This window comes from Rhopilema esculentum, chromosome 16 (genome assembly GCF_057945365.1).
Source record: "Rhopilema esculentum isolate cy_ngs chromosome 16, ASM5794536v1, whole genome shotgun sequence".
Lineage (NCBI taxonomy): Eukaryota > Metazoa > Cnidaria > Scyphozoa > Rhizostomeae > Rhizostomatidae > Rhopilema > Rhopilema esculentum.
Genome location: NC_142830.1, coordinates 14,409,168 through 14,435,192, shown reverse-complemented (window position 1 = coordinate 14,435,192; position 26,025 = coordinate 14,409,168). Strand labels below are relative to the sequence as shown.

General features: G+C 34.6%; 1 protein-coding gene across 1 annotated transcript in view; it reads left to right on the top strand.

The window, feature by feature from the left end:
* The first annotated feature begins 1,111 nt into the window (after positions 1-1,111).
* LOC135682580 (serine/threonine-protein kinase Nek10) overlaps positions 1,112-26,025 on the top strand; it is a 32,066-nt gene continuing 7,152 nt past the window's right edge. Inside the window, exons 1-33 of the mRNA XM_065197540.2 lie at positions 1,112-1,231; positions 1,435-1,535; positions 2,642-2,702; positions 3,260-3,363; positions 3,948-4,008; positions 5,369-5,406; positions 6,738-6,822; positions 7,142-7,183; positions 7,484-7,562; positions 7,714-7,781; positions 8,245-8,324; positions 8,715-8,801; positions 9,450-9,539; positions 10,362-10,401; positions 10,736-10,827; positions 11,279-11,357; positions 11,595-11,637; positions 13,613-13,674; positions 14,481-14,567; positions 15,014-15,036; positions 15,677-15,718; positions 16,875-16,977; positions 17,509-17,637; positions 18,082-18,123; positions 18,431-18,526; positions 19,089-19,134; positions 19,457-19,681; positions 21,619-21,697; positions 22,048-22,177; positions 24,031-24,101; positions 24,596-24,638; positions 25,026-25,132; positions 25,424-25,969. Of these exons, the coding sequence (XP_065053612.2) occupies positions 1,489-1,535; positions 2,642-2,702; positions 3,260-3,363; positions 3,948-4,008; positions 5,369-5,406; positions 6,738-6,822; positions 7,142-7,183; positions 7,484-7,562; positions 7,714-7,781; positions 8,245-8,324; positions 8,715-8,801; positions 9,450-9,539; positions 10,362-10,401; positions 10,736-10,827; positions 11,279-11,357; positions 11,595-11,637; positions 13,613-13,674; positions 14,481-14,567; positions 15,014-15,036; positions 15,677-15,718; positions 16,875-16,977; positions 17,509-17,637; positions 18,082-18,123; positions 18,431-18,526; positions 19,089-19,134; positions 19,457-19,681; positions 21,619-21,697; positions 22,048-22,177; positions 24,031-24,101; positions 24,596-24,638; positions 25,026-25,132; positions 25,424-25,969 (2,927 nt within the window). The 5' untranslated portion in view covers positions 1,112-1,231; positions 1,435-1,488. The remainder of the gene's footprint in view (positions 1,232-1,434; positions 1,536-2,641; positions 2,703-3,259; positions 3,364-3,947; positions 4,009-5,368; positions 5,407-6,737; positions 6,823-7,141; positions 7,184-7,483; positions 7,563-7,713; positions 7,782-8,244; positions 8,325-8,714; positions 8,802-9,449; positions 9,540-10,361; positions 10,402-10,735; positions 10,828-11,278; positions 11,358-11,594; positions 11,638-13,612; positions 13,675-14,480; positions 14,568-15,013; positions 15,037-15,676; positions 15,719-16,874; positions 16,978-17,508; positions 17,638-18,081; positions 18,124-18,430; positions 18,527-19,088; positions 19,135-19,456; positions 19,682-21,618; positions 21,698-22,047; positions 22,178-24,030; positions 24,102-24,595; positions 24,639-25,025; positions 25,133-25,423; positions 25,970-26,025) is intronic.

Genomic DNA, 26,025 nt, shown 5'->3' with positions numbered 1-26,025 from the left:
TTTGAGGTAAAAGAGACAGGGAAAGGCAAGTAACAACATTCATGGATAATTTGAAGCTGCTGACCAATGAGACGCTGGAACTTTAATTCAAAAAGCTGATGACAGGGAAAACTGGAAGTCACTGATCGTCAATATCTGTGATCAGATACGCCATAACAATTTAAAGTGAAATAGATCTTTGCAATTAGAAAATTGGTTTTATACTTGTCAAATGTATTCCCCAAACTTATACCATATTGCATAAGTGAAGATGACATTAAGAACAGGGAATCGCAAACGTAGATTTCGTAAGAGTAGAAAAAGTTTTCCACATGTCCTGGATAATCTTTTGATAGTTTACTAACACTAATCTTTCAAGAAAGATTTTCTTTTATCTCTACGATGATTTACAAAAGAAGAGAGCCGCAGAAGACGTAGGGGTTTGGAGGCTGCAGCCCTTTAATTATGAGCGTCGCAAATGGGGGTATGGGTAGGGCACTGTACCCCCCAAAACTTTGTCTGCATTTGCCAGGTAAAAGAAGACTTTTTTCTCACCCTGTAGTGTAGTATAATTGTAACCATTTTGCAACAATTGTAACGTATTTGCATTCAAAGTATGGCACTCAAGTATGAATTTTGAAATAGAAAAATATGAAAGCAGCATATAAGATCATTTGTCTTATGACAACACCCTCAAAGAGTGAGCCACTCTTTTTGTTGGCAAAAATAATTTCTGTATCGCTAGGAAAATACACAGTGGGGGTCAGGGGGAGGCAAAGTTTGTCGCATTACAGGCTCTATTCTTGAAGTTCTTTCCGAATAAAATTCAGGCAACAGTCACACTAAGCCCCCGGCCCCCACCACCTTACCAAAGACCGAGATACAACTTTTTGTTTGGGGGCAGTCCTGATCAGCGTAACAAAACAATATTATACAAAACAAAAGTATTTCACTTATGCTACCTAAATTTTCTGGGGGGCCAAGGCCCCCAGTCCCCCAGATATCTCAGTCCCCAGATATCCCAGTCCCCAATACCATTTAGCATTGCGAAATGCGAGCAGAAGAAAGGCATTTCGTTCAGGAAGGTAACAGAAAAAAGCATTGGGTGTTGCTGCTGCTGCTATTTTGCTCAATCTGTCTCTCTGGTCCGCAAAATACACGCTCGATATGCAACCGGGCAACTGATTTCGCGTGGAAGAAGTAACCATTTGTAAACATGGCGATGTTCCTCTTTGTCTCTCATAATTTGCAGGTGATCACAAAGATTCATATCTCAGTAATCGTTAAATAGATCTTTGCTTCATTTTGCATCGGAATTTCTTGTTAGCTTCCATCGTTTTTGGTAAATGGTACCCATTTTTGGATAATCTCTTCTTCGATTGAAAAGCAAGTTCATTCAAACAAGTGAAATGTTCGTTGAACATCTTTGAAAGGATTTTTTCTGTCAAACTTCAGGTTTAAAATGGTGTTTGGTTCAAAGTTAGTGTCGAATAATGCTGTCAAGTAAACATGTCAAGAGAAGAAAGAAGTGATGCCAAGCGCAAGAATAGAGACAGGTAAAATTTGGTTAGTGTTTATTTTGAACCAATGCAACTGCAGCACCTCAACAGAATATTGAATACGACTGAAGGTATGGTACTGTATTGAATACAATGACAAAACATGTCACCTTTTGGGTAGGTGGATCCTGGATTACCATTATTCCCAATAAACGATGTAGATTGAGTTGCTTCCAATGAAGAGGATTCTTCAATATTTGCATTTTTTTTATTAATCTTTTGCAGCATGAGAAATTTTATTAAATGTTCTGCACTTCCTACTTCAAACTTATTCATTGATGCAATGATCAATCCTTTTTTGAATGAAATTCAGTCCTTTTTATTGTACCAAATAAGCATTGAAAATTGAGCTTTTTTATTGGTAGGGTCATGGTTTAAAATGATACTTTTTTGTCTCAATTATTTAGTTCCAGACAATGTTTTTCATTGTTTCCAAGCCCTTGATATATTTTGTGGCACCAATGCACTAATGTACCTCTCAGAAGCTGATCCTGTGTCAAACCATACATGCTTATTGGTTTCATATGAGTGACTTTTGCAAAGCGGTACACAAGTTCATTAGTGCCTATTTTGCAAATACTGAGAAAGTGTGTAAACTTGTAAGATCAGGGGAACTTAGATGTGTCCAAGGCCTACAAAAGAGCTTTGTTCAATAGTGTGCAGTTATGCTGATATATCTACCGATGGAAAAAATATTGTTGCCACTTTGACTCTATCAGAGCATTCAACTGCTAAAACCAGCTAAAAAACGCATGGAGTATCACAGAGTTTCATACTCATCAAGTATGCCACTGCATACCAGATCAATCTTCCTATTATTTAAAGTCCAAATAATCATCCAGTTTAAGCAAATGAATCATTGACTAGGTAGTCAACAAAAAATGTCTTTTTTAAGATTCTTTCCCTTAATGTCCAAAAGAAGCCCCCCTATTGAAATCATAAAAAAGGAGACAATTTGAATTTTTTGGAGATAATTCATGTTTTAAAGTCTTAGGCCCTTGCTATTCATGTTAATTTTCAGATTTGTGTATAGGCTAATAAATGTTTTATTGTAGAACACAACATCATTCATTAATTGACATCAAACTTATTAATTCTTCTAGGGAGTCCCATGAGTTGCAAAGGCTGCTATCCGTTCTTAGCACCCCACTACATAAACAACAGGTAATTCTTCTTATAACAAAGTGTTTGCTAATAACAGGTATTGCTGCTTTTGTGTTAAGAATTATTCTGATCTGAAAATCAGAGGAAACCCAATCAATCAAATAATGTTAATTTAGTTTTTAGTTTTTGGTACTGCAAAATTTGAAGGCGATAGAAAAAAAGGAAACATCACATACTGAAAAACTTTTTGTCTGACAATCTTCATAGTATAAAAATCAGATGCTGACCAAAAGTAAATTGCAAATATTCTGACGTTTATACTATGAAGAGAGTATGGAATTACTTCAGTATGCGATGTTCCTGCTATTGTGTGCCTTCTTTCATATTGGGACATCTAAATTTTTAAAGTGCCTTGTTGTTAAAAGTTTCTTCTTTTTTAATATCAGATTGCTAGTTTCAATTCAGGTGTAAATTTTAAAATATGTTGTCCTGAATTATGATAAAAAGGATTATTTTTCATTTTGTAGGTAATTAGTTGCAACTAATTGATAATTACCTTGATTGATAGTGATAGTGATAATTGATCTCGTGTAAACACATAGTTATTTATCTTCTAGTTACCGTCTTTGCCTAAGAAATTAGATGAAAAGGCACCAACTTCAAGCCCCAAATCCAAGACCAAAAGTGGAGACAAGGAAGTTGATTTGCTCCAGCACTTTTGGTATTGATGTTTATACATATATATCTTACAATTAATGAAGATGGGTTATTCATTCAATCACTCCATTTCTATTTGTACCTAAGACCTTGTTCATTCTGATATGTTCTCGAATGTGTCCCACAACCATCTTTTTTGCTGTAGATGTATGGCAGAAGCATTGCAATTTTTTAGATAGAGAACTAAATGGATAGATTTAGAAGCCCGATTCAGATTTCTTTGTTTTGTATTTCTGCTTGATTACTTGAAATTTTCTAGCCAAAAGAATTTCCTGATCATTAAGTTTGATAAATTGGGTTAATTGAAAATTATGATTTTATGAAATATCTGATGATTCTGTCAAACAGTCTCATTTGCTGTAAAACAAGTATATTAGATGTCACAATCCTGTTCCCATTTAAAAAGAACATAAATCCAAACCCTAATCATCTATAAATCTGTACACATATTTTATCAAAGCAAGGCTCTTAGCTATAGCCTTCATCAAATACAATTGGTTTATAAAAAGGTCTTGTTACATGTTTTCTAATTATCTTGTTTTTTGTCAAAGCCTGTTTCCTAACATATAATGGACAAATCCTTTTCAGTTCAAGGTTTAAAAATGAGAGAAACTTCAGCTCTGGTGTTCATGTACCCTTATTCAAACAGGTAATTGTGAAGCTAATGGTCTTTCTTTGATCCACTATTGCTAAAAAATGGAACATCTCAAAATTGCTAGTGACAAAGCAAATACCCTCGAGGACTAAGTCTGTCTAGAGACTAATGCAAAGAATACAGTTCATGTGTTTGGTATTTAGTATTTGGATATGAAAATACTACTATAATCATCATTGAAATACATTGCTGAGCATCTTTTCAGCTTTTGTCCGTCTTTGACAACAGGTCATTCACAACAAAAAATTAAGTCGCCAAACTTTGACAATGGAAAAGTTAAGATGGAACCTTTTATTTTCTTGATGATTAAGTATAGTTCTACGCGCGACCCTTCTGTTCAGGTTATTAACAATTTGATTTGACGAGGCTCGAAGAACATAGATCAGATGTCGGCGAGTCTCCTCTTATTTGATTTTCAACACATAAACAAGTTTTTGATTGGAGAGAGACGGATATAAGTATTAGGGGTACTTGACTTGCTGAAAGCCAAAAGCAGGACTGTTCATTGTATGATTCTAAATTCATTTAAAGAATTACTCCCGCCATTCCTGATATAAAGATCAATGTTGTAAAATTTCCTGTGCATAGTATTGGTTTGCTGCATTTCTAAAGCTAATCATACTTTTGGAATTTACAAATCATGCAATTATGACAAAGGGCAAAGTATGGCGAAAAATGTTTTGAAGAGCAGAAAGAAAGATTTTTGGGAAAAGACCCGATTAGATTTAGATTTGTTTACGTTAAGGAACAAGTATTGTGTCACGTGATGAATACATGCGTGCCACGATCCTGAAATGACTTTTCTTTGTGTTTTCAAATCTAAAGAAAATTCGTCATATTGTATTTCGCCATGTATATGGAAGCGTAATGACTGCAAAAGAACAAAAAATTCAGTGCATCTTGTGCCCATTGAGATACAGTGGAATCTTTTCTAAATTTTTCACATAAAATTTAGACTGCATATACACTCATATTTATATTAGAATCTGTCTATAAAAAGGCGACCCGATCGAAAAATCGAGTGCTATAGTACTACTTACTGATCACCCTCAAAGTTAAGAAACCACGGGAAAATCCTACTTTTAAAAGTTAGATTGAAATGATCCTTTTGGAAGATTAGGCACCTATTTCTTGTTTCATTGAGCTGATATACTTTATTGCTTCAAACATATGTTAGATTGACTTACGGGTCAGATTTGTCGACAATTTGTGGACATGAAATTGTCTTGTTTTCTATTGTGTTGTCACAAAGGTTTGAAGGAAGCAATCGCATTTGCCTTGCCAAAACTTTGTTACAAAAATTAATTGTTTTGTGAAAAACTCGACATGAACATTTTTACTTTTGTTCTTTAAGATATTCGAGAAAATTGTCAAGCAGAGGCTATGTAGCTTGTGAGTATCTTTTTTAGATTTCCATAATCCCTCGAATTGGCCCCCTCATATAAGCTCTCTTCTCTCGTTTAAGCCCCTTCTCTCGTATAAGTCCCCTTCTCTCGTATAAGCCCCCTTATTTCGTATAAGCCCCCCTTTCTCATAAAGCCTTAAACATTGAAGTAAAAATTGTTAATATCCCCCACCATAGAATTAGCCCCCGCCCTATCGTATTAATGCCTCTTTTTGCGTATTAATGTAACTGAAAGTTACACCATTGCACCCCGTGTTAATAAAACGTTCTGTGGTGAATGAAAAATGAAAAATCAAGGAGAAAGTGATAAAGATATCATCGAAGAAAATGAACACATCAACCTTTGAGATTAAATTATCTTATTTTGCTTTCATGCATGCTTTGGTTTGATGGAAAAGCTACAAAACAAGCTATTTGTATCGCAACATGGAGGTGATTTTTATAAGATCCCCTTCGTCACAAGCCTCCTTTGAATAACTCGAGGACTAATTTGAGGATTCAAGGTGTCTATATAACAATCACTTTAATGTTTTGCTGTGCTTACGTATATGCACTTTGCCCAATTAGCGGAATATAATGTATAGAACAGGACGAATTTAAGTTGCACTTTAGGTCTCTTACTTAATGCGATCATCTAGCAATTCCAACATTTTTTTAAGTATCTAGAACTGTATAACAGAACGGTCAACAGTAATCTTCATTTATCTACGGGCTCACATATTTTTAATGAATCAACTTTCATAGGCAAGGCATTTTTCTAGAAGAATCTTGAGTCACTTCTTGATAGTGACGACAAAAAAATTTCCTTGCAAGTCATAATTCAGAGTACAAATCTTGATTGTGGTATAGGGGTTTCAAATTATCAGTGTTTGATCTCGGGCTTGTCAGAAAGACAGGAGTCTGATTTTTCAGTTAATTTCTGTTTCCCATGGTTAGTTGCCATCACGATTAGTTATCGCTACCGTTAGATTTCAATATTTTAAAAATTTTTAAATTTATGCAAGACCTTCAAAAACCTGTCAATGGTACTTTTGCGATTTGTTATTGTCTTGGACAAAATTGTCGAGGTAAGGTTGTACTTTCGAAAATTAAAGATAATAATTGTAACAAAAATAGCCTTATCCCCCTACCATTCCCTCAAATCAATGTTGCAGTTGTAATCACAACATCAATTCAAGCAGCTTTAACAATAAATTGAGGTGCTGAGAGTGGGTTTTAAGGTTATAAATCTGAGGGAGACTTGCTTTTTATCCAGGGGAAGTCGTTGCGAACTGTCTGACAGTTTTCGTTTTTGCTGAAATGAAATTTTTTGTTTCAGAGAATGGAATAACCGAGCTTCAGAAGACAAGCTTCTGCGGATCCTATCATGTCTCCGGATATTTATCCGCGATCCGTCGTATCAGGTATCCTTTATATTTCAGAAATGAATATAACAATTCTTGTTGCTAAACTCTGAAAGTATTTTTCGTCCTCAGAGTATAAAAACATTAGATAACAATCAATCATGGAAGGAGCATTGGTCACAGAATCATTTTGAGCTAACTTTTTGACGACGCATCGCTACTGAAAGTTTTGTTACTTTGTAATTGTTGCAGTGATCGTGTTATTTTTGAAGCAATTAACAATTATGCAGTTTTTGAAATAAGTTATTTCCTTGTTGTTTGAGTTTGCTTTAGTTTTTAAATCACCTTTGTTGCTCATGGCGTTGTGAATCTGTTTCAGAAAGCGTTCATTGAGATGCAGGGTCTCAAGCATTTTACCCAGGTAACTTTTTTATATTAGGTAATGCTTTTAAGTACATGCTTTTTCTCGGGTCTTGTGTATTACAGTATTAATGTAGTATTCTTCTTCTGTAGTATACAAATATACTTGAAATGAATTGACATTTTAATGTAAGTCACTTGATAACCTTATATCATATATAATAACATTCAATTGATGAATCTCATAATTTATTCCCTTAGTTGACAATCATGAATCCTTTTCTGAATGAGCATTTTCATCGGCTGAATATACCAGTTTCTAATCCCTTTTCAACTGTGATCCAACTTTTGTTTTCTGCAGAAATTAAAAGCCACATCAGAACAATATCTTGAATATGGCGAAAGAGAATTCACTCTTGGAATCTTGAAAGAAATGACAAGTGAGTATGCAATTAAAAATAAACTGCCAAAGGATTATATGAAATAATTGTCAAACCTTTGAAATAAAAGCTTTGAGTGGCAGAGCATCCATTTTAACAATTGTGAATGGAGGACAACCTCATTTAAATCGTGTTTCTTCCATACGAACAGACATATGCCAGAAAATTGTCGCCGATTCTGACCACAGGGATTGGATCGTTGCATGCGGATTACATGAGGTACTTCATCTGTTTCTTTGTTATCTTGTCAATCATTTGTTCTTTGCTTCTTACAGGAAGTCGATGATTCATTTGTCGAAACGGATTAAAAGCCTTTGTTATTGTGTCCTTTATTTTCGTTGTCATCTTCATTTTAGCCTTCTTTGTTGTCGTCGTTATTGTTGTTGTATCGCTCGCCCTGGAAGTTTTGGTTGTCTTTGTTTACACGATCTTCATAGCTGTGCTTGTCTCCAACTTTGTGATTGTTGTCGCTAGTTTTGTCATAGCACGAAATCAGATTTAATTTTTCACATGCTATTAAAATTTTACATTTAGTATGAAATATGATATTTTGATATAAGAAGATTTATCTGTGTTTTTTGTCTTTTGGAAAACAATATTGATAACAGCTTGTTGTACTTGCTAAATTGTTGTAGTTTCAAATGCAACAATTTTATCCAATTGCCATTTTTCTTTTCAACAGGTTCTTATAATGCTGCTGTCTTGCACCGATGTTTCTATTCTGCATTCGACGTTGTACGCTCTCATTGGATTGGGACAAAGGTACTTGTTGTCATTCGTTACTTCTATACTTCAATACCAAATCACTGGAAGGCGATACTTTTTTCGGGATTATTTTTTCGGTTATCGTTTTTTGATAGCCTCTGCCTTCTTTTTATGGCCTAACCCAAACTTGTTGCGTGCATACTGAATGGAAGTAGGCACATTGAATAACAGCCGAGGACAAAAGTTTTGAATTGGATTGTGTGCTGAGAGTAATACTGTATCGGTATTATTGGCTGTGCTAATGGATCTCCCCTATTTGAAGTGCTTCTTCGGCGCCTAGTGGTATTTGAGTGCATCAGCCCTTGTCTTATTTTGATCTAATTGATGTAATTTTACTTGCTGTATTGTGTATCCGGAGTAAGCAAATTTTGCGATTTGATATTTTAGCGAACGCCCAAGAGCTGTTATTGGAGAGTTAAACTGTGTTGATGTTCTAATCAGGATAGTCCAGGACTATGACATCGTTACAAAACAGTAAGTGATATTTGATCTGATAATTTTTCGCATAGTCTCTGCAAATTTGTCATGTTTAGCTACAATCTCTACCGAAAGTCATTGGAATGCCCATTGCTTAAGTGTTTTGAAAGAACAAACTGTTTCTGGTAAAAATGCCAACATCCCACTCCTCTTCGCCAAAACAATATTGGATGTAGAGTTAAATTTGATTGGCATCTGAAATGGATCCGATCGAGCCTCTTAACACTGCACAAAACAACATTGTTCTGGTGAGTGGGATGCAGTTTAAAATATTCAAGCATTTGCTTTAATGTACCAAGACTTTTGACAGGCACTCCACCCTAAGTTGTTATAGTTTTGAATTTGGCTCTTCATGATTCTCTCAGAATTCAGAGATCAGAAGTTACTTTCTACAAGAGTTTGCTGATACTTAGGCTTCTGTAAATTGTATGATAATAGTAAGAATTTGGTTTCGTCAAGATTGTCTCTTCCAAGGATTTGAGATTGGATTAAGGGTCATGATTTTTCATCTTCTGCTCCTTAAATTAGATTGCTAGTGAAAAAGTCATATCATTGACATTTTCTGTAAATTGTGATTTTTAACGAGTTAACAAATTAGAAATTTAAATATCATATAAATCAATAAATGTTTTTTTTACAAAAAAGGCTGGCTATAAATCTGCTGAGAACATTATGTGCTGATGTGCATGTCAGAGAACAAGTAAAAGTATTCGATGGGGTTCCTGCACTTTTGAGGTATATAAATCTATCTTAGTTTTTCAAAGGTGAACTTGCGCTAGAATTTGCACTGCACTAGAATTTTTATCAATCTGACCCAATAACCCCGTTTACAAGCACCGCCCAAGTAACTGCACAGGGCTGTGTCAAAGTTAGCAAATTTCGAAAGGATGTAATGGGCAATGCGATATTTTTGTGGTTTGGCCATTTATTTTCGAAAATGGCGATGAGGGAAGTTTGAAAGAGCTACTAGCAATAATTGATGAATAACTTTATTGAGCATATCGTATTTCTTTACACGTATTTCTTTCTTTTTTTATTTTTTTGTATCTTTTTTAAATCTTATTTCCTTAAATTTGCCAGTTCAGAGCACATAGTGCTTCTCTCAATGGCACACGGGCTATGAAATGTGCAAATTTTCTACTCAAAACTCAAAATGGCCTAAATTTCGGTTAATTGCACATGCACCTGTATCCGGGGTAATAGAGTATGTACTGTTTTCAAAATCGTGTTTATTCAGTTAATTTCCAGATATCTGTGTGATAAACAAGGCAGTAGAGAGACCTGCTTTGCTGTATCTAAAAGTAATTGACCTAGTTTCTCCGTGTTTGTTACAACTCAATAATCAGGAAATTATTAAAACTCATTGAGACTCAAAGCCTTTGTTTTGCTGAACCCAGTCTTCTGAGGTTAATTGTTTAGGCAAGGAAAGTTATGGTAAAAACAATAAGAATGATTTATAAGTTTGAGTGTGAAATAAAAATTTTACCTATAAGGACACGAATCGTCTCCATTCTGTCAAATGCATTTTTAAAATTATATTTCTGCCTTTATTTGCAGTTTACTGGACTCTGAAAATATAAAGCTACTTCTAAACGTGGTATGATTCTCCTTTCCATTCATACTTTCTCAGCAACACACTTGCCATAAAACGTTCACTCTGCCACACTGAGATTTATTGAGAAACAATTTCAAAGTTATAAATGCTCTCGGTTCTTATAAAGGTCAAAGTTATGAATTACGATTATTTACAAGTTGCACATTTACAAATAAACAAAAACTAATTACCTAGAAAGCTAGCTTTTAAATCATTTCACGGGCTACGCTCGAAATGTCGTTACTTTAAATTTGCTTACTTTCTTCTTTCAAGTTATTTCTTCTTTGTTTAGAAATACTTTTATTTAGAAATCTTCTATTCAAATGTTTTATTCTAGGTATGGATTTTAGTGCAGCTGTCTACGGATCAAGATACTCGTGATGAAATTCGACATCTTGGAGGAATTCCATTGCTTCTCTCTCTATTGCAGTAAGTCGTTAGATCTTATGTATCGAAGTTTTAATTGACCAGTAAACTGACCAATAATTGAGGCTTTGAAGTGAAAACACATCTAGCTTGGTTGCCTGTGAACCTCTTTTTGTAGGGTACAGTCAAGGAAACTCTGATGCAAACCAGCATTTTTGGTTTGTCTTCGTTTCGGAAGCATGTTTACGTAAAATAAAATTAAAACTCTTACTTGAGCTTGTTAGTAAAATGACATTTCAAAGACACGATTCGGCCATGAAAAGTCGTTCATGCATTTTAGCAGGATCTTCTGCTAAAATTAATTGGCAAGTCCCCTGTTTGCTTTTTCTTACTTTTTCAGTTGAAATTTCTAGTAATTTTTATTGTTTTATTGAAACATGAAAGTCTTTCATTTTCGAGTTTTTTGCTTTTTTCTCATGTATTTTGTATTTTTCTTAACTTCAATGTCTTTAAGGGAAAAGAATTATGTGATGGACAGAAATACATCAAATCTTAAGAGTGCTGACTTGACGCGAACACCTGTTTTGCCTCTGGTACATTGAATTTCACTTTCTTTTGAAATTATATACCCCAATTAATAATGATTTTGTCTTAATTGTTTGTAAATTACTTTACATAATAACTGTCTCATTTCTTTTAGAAACAATTAATTACCTAGAAAGTTTCAAAAAAGGGAAGCGTTTGTTGATGTGAATTATCAATGGCTGAAGAATTACAGGAAACTGGAAATTCTCAAGTTTTGATCTTTTTTTATTCCTATTTTCTTCTAGACTGAAGATGCCTCTTTGGAACAGCGCTTGTTCTTAAAATCAGGTTTGGTTTAATACTTTGTACTAAGCAAGATTATTTGAAGCCCAGTTTGTCAGATTAATAACAGTACATTTGACCCATTATTGCTTGTCATCGTTATCATTATATCGTTGGCATAAAATTTCATAAGAACCAATTTATCTTCCAAAGTCTTAATTTCAAATGGAATTTCGGCGTTCTTTATAGGCCCATTATTTGCACCAATGATAATGTGTTAATGGGCAATTTTAATAGGTTTTTAAATCAAGGTTTAATGTTAATCTCCATCACGCCAAGCTTCCATGTTTTGCTAGTTTAATAGTGTTTCCAAGTATTTTAAACCTTTCCATTCGTTAAATCAAAGACTTTGGTAAAATGAAGGAGGACACCTCTTTCCATTCAATTTGACAGTCATTTATTAAAGTGTCGAGACGTTCATTTAATCTGTCCAAGTCAATTCGATCCATCATTTGCATGTCACAAACTAGCATTTTGTTTCCTTATCCTCTTGAAATTGTTAGATTATTTTCAATCTACAAAGTATTGTCTCGTTGGAAAATTTTGTTTCTCATATATTATTTCTGATTCCTTAAAATTTTTGGTTTTAAACCCGAAATAAATCAGAGCTTTTCGATTTGTTTAATACGATCTTAAAATTTTATTTGCATTGATTACTCAATGTTTATCCTCTCAAGAGATAAAAGATATTTTGTAAGAATTAATAATCCAGAACCAATATTTTTTTCTTTAGACTTGAATAGACTTGAAAAGTGTAAAAATGTTAATTGCTTTCCACCTTGCTGCTCCACTTATTTCTTCTTTTAAGACCTTGTTATCATCTTAGAGAAAGCACAAATTTTCCAAACAAATTTTGCTATTACTTTACGTTGCTTATACACGAACAATCTCCCCACCAAAACAAAACTAAAATACACAAGCATACGAAAAGTATATCAATGCAATTTAAAAAAACCAATGTGAAGATGATCTTCGAGGGAGTAGTGTTTTAGTTTAATTCAGCTCCTCAAATATACTTTGAGGTGTTTTAAATTGTTGCAATGTAGAGAGCTCCCTGGTGGTGGTAGGGTTGTCATTCCAAGCATTTAGTCCCAAATAGTGAACTCTTTTTTCGAGTGCTCAAGATTGTACATCGGAAATGAAATATCCACGCAGTTTCTTGTTCTACAACTTGAGCACCGATGTATATCCAAAAGGTTTAAGGGCAGATTTTATTCATCATCTTGTTTGGTGTTCCAAATACGAAGAGTTGCTCTCTGCACAAAGTGTTTGTCAAAGATTTTAATGAATTCAAATCATGATTGTGCTTATCCTCTGCTTAAAATATTTCAAGATTTCTGTAGAATTGTTAAATTCCGTTCTATAATTAGATATATCACGACTACTCGGTCAACTCAGTGAAAATTGAACGTGTTGCTATCGAAACACGCTTGAAAGTAGACAACAGGACTTGTGTATTTTGTATCTTGTAAGCAAAAGTCTTAAGAAAAAAAAAGAAAATCAAGAAAAATTTCAAGAGACAGTATATAATCTAAGATCTGTTCTTCCCATGCTTCTTGCTTTTTCTAGATAAAGCATGTCAGAATTGAGTGTTCGTCGAATATGATTAGAAAATTTTTACGAAAGAAAGGGATTATTATGTTTCCACGTATTTAGAAATACTTTCTATTTCCACATTTGACGACGGATATATATTAGTTATATCCTGTCGTGAGTTGCATGAGATAAACATCTAAGTCTTTCAGTAACTGAATCAAGGTCTGTGATGATAATGTATTTAGGGAATTGCGCATGCGCATCAACTGTCTTAACGAGGGTCGTTTAAGTCCTTTGAATTTCTACGGGTGGCTTTTCCAACAGAGTATGAATGAATCAGAAAGCATTTTGCCAGTGAATGCACAGACGAATCTAGTTAAATTTAATTGAAGTGAACTTCAAGTCGTCTTATTTGCTTTGATTCTCATCACCCTTCTTTTTTTAGCTGTTTGTGCAGCAATTACTGAACTGGTGCTGAACGACTCAAATGCACAACATATCGTTGCAGTAAGCGTCAAATTATACTAGCATATAACTAATATTGTTGCTCAAACGGTCTCTTTATTGATAATTTTACCACTATTTTGTTTATTTCATACAATAGAAGTTTTGGTCTTGAGTGATTTTGGCCCCTGGCTAATGTATGCTAGCTTTTAAATTATGCCCTGAATCTAAATCCCCATGTAATTGTGACAAGAATGGGACGAGCTGTGGTCGGTACCGACTTGAGCTGTGATGCAGACCTCTTTGAAAGGAATTCATCAGAGAGTTCTATTGCAGTCAAAAACATACATTTTTATTGTTTTTAGTCTTAGCAAAATGACATTTAACGGTTTGCATCACCCTAAGTATTATTTGTTCTTTCCTGCAATCTTATAAAATAATTTAATCTTTTATGATCCTTCTTGCAATTCAATTAATTAATTTGACAGTTGAAGTATGTATCCACATAAAAGAAACTGAATTTGGGATTGCATCCGAAATATTTGAGTTTCCTGTTTGTTTTATATAAAACAAGTTTGTTTTTCGTCCAGATCCCTAGTGCTTACCACTTTTTAAGATTTTCATAACATTGTCTTCCCGAGAAATTGCAAAAGAACTGTTGGTGTTCTTATGAAATTACTAAGAATTTTAAAAAACAATGGATTATTATTGAAAAGAGCTGTTCCAATTTTAAAAAGCATGCCACCCTTCTTTCTTAAGTGATATTCAGTTTTGTCTATGAGGCAAATATATTTTTACGCTTTATTCATTAAGTTTTTCTCGTTAAACAACCCAGCTTCTGTATTGAAAGTTTTTTTGGAAACTTTTAGGCAAACGGAGTCCATCTCTTGGGCAAAATGATCTTTCCGATTCACACAAAAACTGCCGAGGACTCCATAGCTGCTGCAAATTTGCAGGTGAGCTGGTAACCTAGTTTTATTTGAACATAAAATCTGATATAATAGACGAAAATCCCATCTATATTATGATTTAATGTGTATTCATCTATCGAAATCATTTCTTTGAGTATCCTCTGTCTAATTTTATCAGCCCTAGTGTCAACCAAAAATCTTGATTGTATAAAGTGGTTTTCAACCCATCAACTCGAAAGCATAATCTTTTCATTGGTTTTCTGTGGCTAATTTCTGAATATTTTTAATGTAAAATTTTTTTTTCAAATGACAGGCAATAAGTATTTCCAATAACATCGTGACCGGGAATTATTTCAATGTTTTGCCTTGTAAGTTGCTGATCCGAAATCTTGCTTGAACTGCAGGGTAAAGTTTTTCGAAATTATTCACTGTAAATAAAACATTTCCGTAATTTTAGTTAAGATTGTTTACATGATTTTATTTTCTTGCAGAAAAATGCCTTTCGAGCTTTGAGGTAAGTCCTAAGCATGGAATTCCGTCCCTAGAGGATTGAATTGCATTCAATCTGTATCAAAATTTTGATATTGAGATATTCTCAGTCAAATATCAAAATGCATGTGTTTTGGAATCAGTCATTTCCTGCCTTTTTCATAATCAAGCGTCGATTGTCTGTGTACTGTCTGCAAAATAAGATGAGGAAATAAATGAACAGTTTTCTTATGAAAAACAATTTTTCTTTGAATGAAAATCTGTTGATGTTGAAATAGATTGAATAATGTTGAGAATGTATTGGCAGATTCAAATTGAGATATGAATGTCGAGTGTAATTTGCTTGTTAAATGTGAAAATTTATTTTTTTATTACCCAAGCTTTCGGCATTAGGTTACAAACTAAAAGTGACGATGTAAAAAATGAATCCAAAAGTTGCATTGTTTATGTGACACTAATATTTAAACATGGGTTCCATGGAAATACACATATATATTTGAGGAGCACTGCAGTTGTTCCAGCGAATATTCAAGCTATTAAGGTGACATTAACATTTTCGCTCGATAAGCTGGGAATATGCATCTATTAGCGATTTTAGAAGTCATTGGAAATTTTGATGTTTGATGTCGTTGCATTTTAATTAAACACAAACATTTTATGTCTAGGTTTTTGTTCAGTATGGAGCGGAACAGACAGTTGTTCAAAAGGTACTGAAACATCTTTTAACCCCATTTTATTTTTTCAAACTCTGTCGATGACATTTCTTCATTTATGTCTTTGCCCCCTATTTCTTCATTTCAACCGATTATGAACTCGACGTTTCTTCTTATAATATGTTGCAATTTTTTTGAATTTTCTTAACTTGCAATGTCCATTTGAAAAAAACTAAACTGATGTTGCTCTTCTGGAAGACACTTTAATACACCAAATTCATCTTACAGCCTCGTTTTGAAAATGTCTTCAATTTTTTGGTACAAAATATTTGACCCCAGATTCGGATTGAAAGCAAGAATTTTAGTTTACTTGGAAGTTTTAATTATGTAATTGATAATATTGCTCCCGATATTGATTTTCATACCCAATTTACCAATTTATATATTTTGCAAGGGATTTGACCGTGATTGGCGAAAGGGGGCGGGGATAAAGTTTCCCCCGGAACGATTTTCAAGCTTCATTTCTCCGTAAAATTTAAAACACAGGCACAAATAGTTTGAACAATTGCATCTGGCCGAAAAGTATGGTGATAAAGTTTAAAATTTTTTCTGCTATCACTCGAATTTTAACCGCTGATTTACTATTTTGATCGGTTGTAGTTGACAGGATTCTTTAAATTCCTGGTTATTTAAGCTAAAAGGTTTTCTATTTCTATTCAGATTGCTTTTTCAAGTAAGTAAAATATTTTCCAAAAGACAATACACATCTGATCCACCAACAGTTAATCAGAATAATAATTTGATTTTATTCATCTGAAGAAATTGCAAACTTTCAAATCTGTTGCCTCCCAAGTGTATTCAGATTTTAGTTCTCTATCCTCTCAGAGGAATTGGTATGCGAGCGTGACCCTCATTTCGATCTCCCATGAGGCTGTCAGTAACGAAAACTTTATCTTTAGTGTTGGTTAACTGAGTACTCCGAGGTTTTTAGACGATAATCCAAGGAAATAAAAAAACTCAACATATCTGCTATTTCTAAAAGTTGGGTCCTTAGAGACATGCCTACTTAAGTATTTGAAAGATAATGATCCTATGTTTTGCCGTTGATAACTAAGAGAACTACCTAATTACAAAATGCTCTTTTCGAGGACATTTATATTTAACATTGAGTTTTTAGAAACTAAAATTACTCGTTCCTTTGTTATTCTAGACTGCTCCCACCAATTTTATTCGAGTCATTCATCGACGTAGGACACTACAAAAGAGATTTAGATGCATATACATCGATTGTAGAGAATTTCAACAGCCTACCCGTGAGTTCACTTCTGTGCTGGCTCACAATCTTTTCTGAAGACTCTTTGTCAATTTTCTTTATTTACAATACTTCATCTAAATGGTAAACATGTTTGATGTGATTTGTTTGTTGAATATTCGGGCATGAGTATAATATGTGTAACAAGATAATTAAGCGTGTATTAGAAAATTTGATCAATATTGTACAATTTCTCTTTCAATATTGAAAATAAATTGCCACTAGAACTTCAGATGAAGCAAAGATGAACTTGAGAAAAATAGACTTTATTGAAATTCGAGGTTTTTTCTCACTTTCAAGAGGATCTTTTTCTGCTTTAACAGATAGAATTACCCTTAAAGGGAGCCATAAATTATATAAATTGATTATAAATACTATGAAGAATAAACTAAATTTATCGAACTGACACTTGCAGGCTGACAATCATTTGCTAAATACTAGGAGTTTGAAGTTAAAATTTTGTTTCATTGATTTCGCCTTTCTCCATCATCATACTTTTCGGCTATGGTTACCATCAGAATTTATTTGCTAGGAATCAGATCTGGAAGAAGTGAGGGAGAAATTTGATGGTATCAATCAAAACAGAGCTGCGACCACTTTTATCAGACAGTATGCCGTTTTTGAGCATTTAGGAAGCGGTGCATTCGGAAGCGTTTATAAGGCAAGCTCTTTCATAACTTTGATTCAATTTTACTTGCTTTTTTTGAAATTCTTTTTAATAATATTTTTATACTACTTTTAGAGTTTATACTCTTGACCATTTCGTTGGTACAAGTTTTCTGGGAAAGTTCAGCCTGTTTTTAGTAATTTTATTTAATTTTCAGGTGTATTTTTTACATAAATCTATAGATGGTACTTTAATATGATTTTGATAATATTGCCACAAAAAATGTTCGTTATTGTATTTCATAAATCCTATTATCCAGTGGCCGGATGCTAGATTAGTAACATTAAAATGATTTAATATTCTATCAACATGGAAGTTGTTTATGATTTAAGATCATTTGGCAATGATAGCACCTACAGAATTATTTATTTATTTTTAAAACAATTTCGCATTTTAAGTATTTCTTTGTTACTGATATAGTTTTGTATCAATCTTTAGGTGAAGAAGCAAGGAAACCAAACCTTTCTTGCTCTAAAAGAGGTGATTTATTTTATTCATATTTTTCTCTACGATTTCTTGCAGATACTAGTTTTGTTTACATTTTATCTCAAAAAAATTTTTTTTTTAAAAATAAGTTGTCGTTCAATGTCAAAGCAAACCAATTTCGGTGCATTTTTTTATTTTAAATACTCTTGTACACAATTGACAACGCAAACATTAGGTGTTTAAAGAGTTAAATAAAGAACTGCCTTAGTTCTGATTTAGTCAATCAAGTACAAAGACTTTGATATTTTAGTTAAATTTTCTGCTGATTTTAGTCTTAAGGAAGTCTTTTTTTGCTTTTAAGATATCAACTGTCAGTCCAGCTTTTGGCAAAACAAACAAGGAACGCGAAAAGAGTGTAGGCGAAATTTTGAACGAATGTGTCATCGTAAAAGAGCAGGTAAATACATATCCGTTGGTCTGTTTTCTTGTAGCATTAACCTGAGAGATAAATATGAGGCCTTTGTGTATTTGATGCTTTCGCATGGTCTTCTAATCAACGATTGCAGTCGCAATGCATTGAATTTTTCAGGATACCTTTGTTCTTTTTCGATGTAAGTAGCGGTGGTAGCGCCACCCGCTAGGCCATGGGGAAATAAGAAATTTAGGCCATGCCATTGAAAGAAAATGTTTTTTTTCCAAAAGAAATGCTATTTTGTCAATATAGAAAGCTTTAACTAATTTTTTTTACGAAAAGGCAATTTCAAGATCATAAAATTACATCATAAAAGATACTTTAAAAAAATGTTAACCTCCCACCCCTCTTCCCCAACATTTTCTCTTCGACTTTAGACACGACTACTGGGGGATTGATGCACGCACAACCTAAAGTTAAATAGATCAAAGATATTTAAAATTTCACCTCGCCTGTTTGTATTGTTTGTTTTCCATACACAGTTTTTTTAGAAATTTTTGACTGTTAAATCGGTGCAGTGAAGTTTACATGTTTCTCTTTTGTCCAGCTAAGACATCCAAATGTTGTGAGATACTACAAAGCTTTCAAGGAAGGCAAGTTTACTGAATACATTTTTTTATTTTGAGCTTTTAGTATGGAATGTTGTGTTTTTTCCCACTGCGTGTTTTTACTTGATTAAGTTGAAATTTCGTCGGTATTCTGTGAATATCTGTGTCGGATGAATAAACTGTAATTGATGGCTTTCAATTCATAAAAATATTTTTAGCAGATTTTCAGGCTGAATGCGTTCTGGAAGAAAAAATTAAACTTTGTAAAATTTTGTAGAAAATTAGATATTTTTACCAGTATTTACTCAAGAAATATCTACAGTTGATGCTAAATTCAGCTACCTTATATCTTTTCATTTTCAAACAGATGACAAGTTGTACATAATTATGGAGTTGATCGACGGAGCTCCACTAGGGGAGCACTTCAATTCTTTGAAGGAAAAAGGAGAACGTTTCTCTGAAGATAGAATTTGGAATATATTCACTCAAATTGTTCTTGGTTTGCGCTACATCCACAAGGAAAAGCGTATCATTCACAGAGACCTTACTCCAAATAACATTATGCTTGGCGAAAGTGACAAAGTTACAATAAGTATGTCCTGTTTACTATCTATTACAAACATTTGTAGCTTGAAAAACTATTACCATAAGTCCTCGATAAAGCCCCATCTTAAAATAACCCCCCCATTCGAATATGCCCCTAACCAAAAATTTTTGCTGAAATAAGCCTGCAAAGTCGAATAAGCCCCCATAGGGGCTGTTTATCGATTTCAAGAAAAACAATTTATGTCGTTATTTTTATCACTTATCAAAGTTATCACTCAACTCATTGATCAATTTTACAAAACAAAGCTGGTTTCACTATTTTCAATTTCTTGTCCAATTTTATATACTATCGGAGTAAAACTTGTTCGGAGGAATTTGCGTTTATACTGTGCCGCACAAATTTTGTCCACTTTGCCCTCCCGTTTATACTGTGCCGGATAACTGCAGTCACATGACCTAAATCATGCACAGAACGCCCAAAATGCAGTCTTCCCTGGGTAACAAAATAGTAACAAAATTCCCGCCAACGTAAAAAGACTTCATTCTCTCTTCTGAATCATCTGCTTCTCTTTTCATTCATTTCATTTCATTTCATTTCATTTCAAATGTTTAAGGAGTGTAGCCCTCCAGCAATGCTGATTAGACCAAATCCAAAGATATTGTCAATACGAATTAGGCCTAGTTTGTTTTAATAGTTTGTTCTTGAAACAAAATGACACTGAACTAGCAACAAAAGTAGGGAAAGCTGATAAGGATGCCAATTTTACGTGGACTGGCAAGATACTGCACTTTTAACACGAGTATTCATCGACAACAAGGCAGCCAAAATTGCGAAAGGTCTTGATTGGGAGACAGTGAAAACTGAATTGGATGAAGTAGCCAATCGCTTGCGAGCAAGATACGATGTGGATAAAATTTATCCGGATAAAAGCGTTTACACTGTACCACATAGTTACCGCACTAATTTAATACACTTTCCTAGGTGAACTAATTTTGTTCGGGTAGTCACTCTCAAATTCGTGCGGATAACGCGGGTCTAGTGTAAACGCGACACCTATCTGAACTAATTTTGATGCGGATAAAACGAACTCCTTCTGTCTACACAATGGCGGCTTTTTCGTTTGTATGTAGATCGATTCCAAAACTGCTAGATGGAAGGACAATCAGACTCTGAAAATTATCTGTAGCATAACTTCATTATAGAGTTTTGCACAAATCTAAAAAATGTTGACCGATGGCAGAATCACTTGTTTCAACAGTGTTTCTAGACCTACAAGATCGAGGAGGCTGTTCTCTTTGAGGGGCAGTTTTGTTTCTTTATGTTGGAAGGAACATGTTGTTTTATCCTATCCCCCAATCTTTGGGTTGTGCGTCCTACGTAGCCAGAATCACACTGGCACGCAAATTTATTAACAACGGAACTTTTTTGATTGGTACATATACTATGGTAGGAACGCAATCCTTTTGAATAGGTGGAAGGGCTCTTCTAGTGCTGTCGACAATACAAGGATTGACAGCAAAGAAACATTTTGTTAGGGCTCGCCTTTTTCTTTAGGCACGCGGCACAGATGGTCAACTATACCGTTCTTGTGCTTGTGTTTGATTGGCCTACTTCGCCAAAAAACTCTTCACAGGCTCTTTCCAATTGTAATGTTGAAGGGGCTGTTTGAACATGAATAGCAAGGATGAGTTTTATTAAATGAGCAAAAAATGTGACAAATGCTTTAACAATATTGTTTGTAATGTTTCTGAAATGGTTTCATGAAATGAACAACAGCCATTGTTCTTATCTTTTTATCATTTATTCCCAGTACACGTTTCTGTATATTTTTGCTATTCCTTTGGGGATTTTTTAAATACGTGCGACCCCGACTGCATAATGAAAAGCACTGCCAATTGAAAGTTTGTCTTTCCTTTAAATTACCCCCGGCTGGTGGGGTAGTGTTTATTCTCAACTGTTATCGAAGTGTTTTAATTTTTCAGCTGATTTTGGATTGTCACGACAAAAACAGCCAGACACCAGCAAAATGACGTCCGTAGTTGGAACAATATTGTATTCCTGGTATGTTTTGGAATTTATCTTCCTGTTTCACGACACTTAGTTTACCGTACCCTTTACTGAATGATTTCATAGTGAGACCTCCAATCAAGAATCCAAAACGAGACCAGGGGTACTGCCATTTATAGAGAGCTGTCCGTTGCGTTGATGCAATCCAAGGGGATGAAGTTCTAGACATAGGGACAGCCCCGGGGTATCATTTTCTTTTGAAGCAGAAACATTTTAAGTTAGATGTTGTTTTATCGATTACCAAAGTTCCAAAGTTCATACCAATTTACTTGATGCTTTTTTCTGTGCAAACTTACAATTGAAATAATCTGCTAGAAAATCAAATATGATATTATCTGTTGCAGCCCAGAGATCATCCAGAACCATCCTTATGGTGAGAAGGCTGACATCTGGGCCGTGGGGTGTATTTTGTACCAAATGTCAACTCTCCAACCACCCTTCTTCTCCTCAAATATGCTCACATTGGCAACAAAGGTATTTATGGAATTTTTTTTCTTTATTTGACCCTAGTTCAAATTTTAAATGCTATTTCCAGTAACATATTATTTGCCTTTTCTAGCATAACCATGCAGCATGGGTAATGGGTAGATTTTAATTTATGAGTTTTGGGTCTCGTACAATGGAGCCGGGAAGGGTAGGCAAGGGGACTGGGCAGTCGCCTCACTAATGTTTACAAATAGTATCCTCGTAGTTCGTCTAAATTTGACGAGAACTGACGCAATCAGTAGCGGCGCCACGGGGGGGGGGGGGACTGGGGGGACACGTCCCCCCCAGTTCTCAGCAGAATCGATTTTGTATTTCGTCTAAAATCGATGAGAAAATGTTGGGGGAGGGGTAATATTTTGACACCGTACTTTTTGTGATGTAATCCTATGATTTTCAAACTGCTAATTTTCAAACAAAAGTTTGTCATAGACGTTCCCTTTGGATGAAATTGGCGTTCCCTGTTGGTAAAAGGGCGTTTTCTGGTGGTTAAAAAGGCGTGGCTTAAATTTTTTTGGTTTGACCCCCCCAGAGCTTAGTGGCTGGCGCCGCCATTGGACGCAATCATTGGGCGCCATGATTGTTATGTCTAATTAACCAGATATCTCAAGGCCATTCTATATTGAAAAGCTGGTCAAACGTTCCACTCACATTTCATCAAAAAGATGGAACTAATATGTTACTATAGATAAGAAATGATGCTAGTATAATTTTGCTATCTTAAAGTTATTTTCTACCTTGTGCATTGAATCCCCCCCAAAAAAGGTATTCCGGTGCCATTGGTCAAGTACCATTTAGTCTTGTGACAAAAATGGATTCCAGAGGTTGCACGCAACGGGCGTCCTATTTATGTATTGCAATCCAGGAATTCTGTAAAGGAGACTTGCTGGCGATCGAGGAGCTGTGGTTAACCAAGTTTAGTCAAGAATTTTTTTAATGCTCAAATCGTGACTTACTGCTTAAAATGCTCCCCTTTCATTTAGATGAATAGCGCCGTAGCAAACATAGAATAGTTTATTTGCTAACTGTATTATCATAGGATATAGTTTGCCTGTCAAAAATGACAGAGGTTTTTCTTTTCAAAAAAGGTTTTTCTTAAAGGTTTAAAGGTTGTGTAACTAAGCCATCACCAAAATGAAACAAAGTTCATTGTAAACCATTCTCCATTCAAACCATACGGAAGATTAATAACACTTAGTCGCATCTTCTGAATGCATTCCTGAAACATCGAGGATATTCATCAGCCTCGAGTTAAGTCTTTTGAAAAACTGTAGCAATTTCAAATTGTGATGTAACAATGAGTAAATTTGAAATACATTCATGTCTGTCTTGGCTATAATCATAAAACCTTTGCAATCATTTGATAAGTTTGTATCACTTAAAATTTAAAAGTCTAACGAAATCAAACAAGACAAGTTGAGAGGAGCTTTTTAGCAATTGTCTATGATATTGTAAACTTTTAATTTGATCTCGCTAATTTGTCAAGGACGTTAACCTTTTAGTTAAATAAATGATTGGGTTTTAAGAGGCCTTCATCTTTAGATTTAAAAGCCTTTAAAAAGCCAGTAGTGAAAATTATCTAGAAATTCTTCATAATCAAACTTCTCTAACATTTCCAATCTCGATTTGAAGTTTGGCATTTCACTGAATATTTGCCAACAGCCAATTTGGAAAGTGCCTGTCTGTGAAATGAAATGTAAATTTTGAAAGAAACTCAAAATCAAGGAAGCTCAGAATTGCTTGTTCGCTATATATGTGCTGTGTTGGAATCAGCGAAATAGGCCAACTGCTTCAGATTATCTTTTATGAATATTTTATTATTGCTAATTTGGTTTTATTTGCAGATTGTTAATGCTGAATATGACCCATTGCCGGATGATTTTTATTCAGAAAAGGTTGAGAAAACTATAAAAAGGTAACATAAAGTCTTACTTCAGCTTGGTTTAAAGAAAACAAATCTATGCATGCCATCTAGCGAGAATAAAGACTTTTCTAGCCTCTGAAAATTTCTTCTTGTCTACCCAATTTATCTCAGCAAGACATGCATTTTCAATGAACATAAAAACAAACGTAAATTTTTCGCGCTCGGATTTGCATTCATAAATCAAAACAGTTCTCATGACCACTTTTGTCTTTTTTTCTTCTCTCCTTATTTGCCTCTTATTTCTGTATCTTTTGTACGGATTGGTCAAAACAAGGAACCAATCAAATACGCAGTTCTCCCTTTCACTTAACATTTCATTCGCATCCGGATATATGTTTCTTCTTATCTTCTTCGGACATTGCCAGACCTTTATATTCTGAGAATTGTCGGACGAAGGTACCCTAGTGTACTACTCTAGTGTTCTATGTTTTCGGTTCTCCGTGCTATCCTCAATTGTTCACATTATGTGCCTCATTCTCTTGCAGCTGCTTAACTGCAGAACCAGAAAGAAGACCTGACATTACTGGGGTAAGAAATCTAGATTCTTTTACCTTAATTCAACCATAAATTTGCAAATGATCAAATCAACACTTGGCATTTTATCTTCCGCCTTACGCACACTCCAATGACTACACATTTAATATCAGAAGCGCGTTGATTAAAAAGGTTTTGACTGCTAGAGAAGAGATAGTTTTCAGCAAGCGAAAAAAATTTATAAATAAAGTTCTCTAAGTTTTTCTCTGCAATTTCATTTCAATTTCAAACTTAGATAATTTCAAATAGGGCAATTTTGAGTATGTCGAAACATTTTCCTACATATTGCCGAAATCCTTAGGGTTTCAAGATTGATATTATTCAAAGCTTTAAATTGCTTTAATTGTTCCCTAAATTTTTAAAGATATACGATTTATCCAGGTTGCGGGTATAATAAGTGACGTATTAATTGGCCTTGTTGACAAATTGAAGCTTCATACCACTACACTGGAGAAGAAGCTGGAAAAGGAAAGAAAACGAACACAACGGTACGGGCATTTCTTTGAAAAACAGAAACTTTTAATTATTTGTTTTGGTTTTGAAATTGGTTTTTTATTTGATTTTTATGATGTATATTTTCAGTGTAATAACAATGTAACACATGATCACAGTTCACATGTAATGATGGTTAAGAATTATTTAGACTTTCCGTGTCATGAGCAGTAACTTTGTGTATCGTTGTTTCCCATCAAATTTCCGTTTTTGTCAAGGGTGAAATTTTTGTAGTTTTTATTCTTCACTTACTTATTTGGAAATTAGAAGGCAATTTTCTGTTTTAGGCACTACTTTGAAGCGCATCGTAACATGCAGAACTTCCACCGGTTGTTCCTGGCACAGCAAGAAATGACAGACAAAATGTCGTCTTTATCTTCAAACAGTGGCGGCCCGGCTTCGCTGAATTCAAGCAAACAGGACAGCGACTTCGATAATGATGAACTGGATGAAAAATACTTTAAATTGTTTCCAGTCGAACCAAACTCGAAATCATCGGCAATAGATGCGAGGTTTGGGTCAGAAATTCTGGGAAGTAGCGAGACGGACCAGAGAAATCCCGAGGGGGAATGGGCTAAACCGGGGGGCGGAAAATTTGGGTCACTTCGTCGGAATTCTAGAGAACTGAGCCCGTTACCGATAAGGAAAAAGACGGGGGATATTTTGAATAAAGATGACTGTTTAGAGAAAGATGACGTTTTTGTGAAACCAAAGCCTCCTGGTGCTGGAAGAAAGGTAGCAAGGCGACTGTTGCCGCTTGATCACGGCCAGAGGCTGCAAGGAGACGACAAGAAGAATGCTGGTGCCGAGTCAGTGAAGCGAACACAGAGCTGGTAATGCCTAAACTCTATTACCGCGCGTACCGTATTTACTCGAGTGAGCGCCGCCG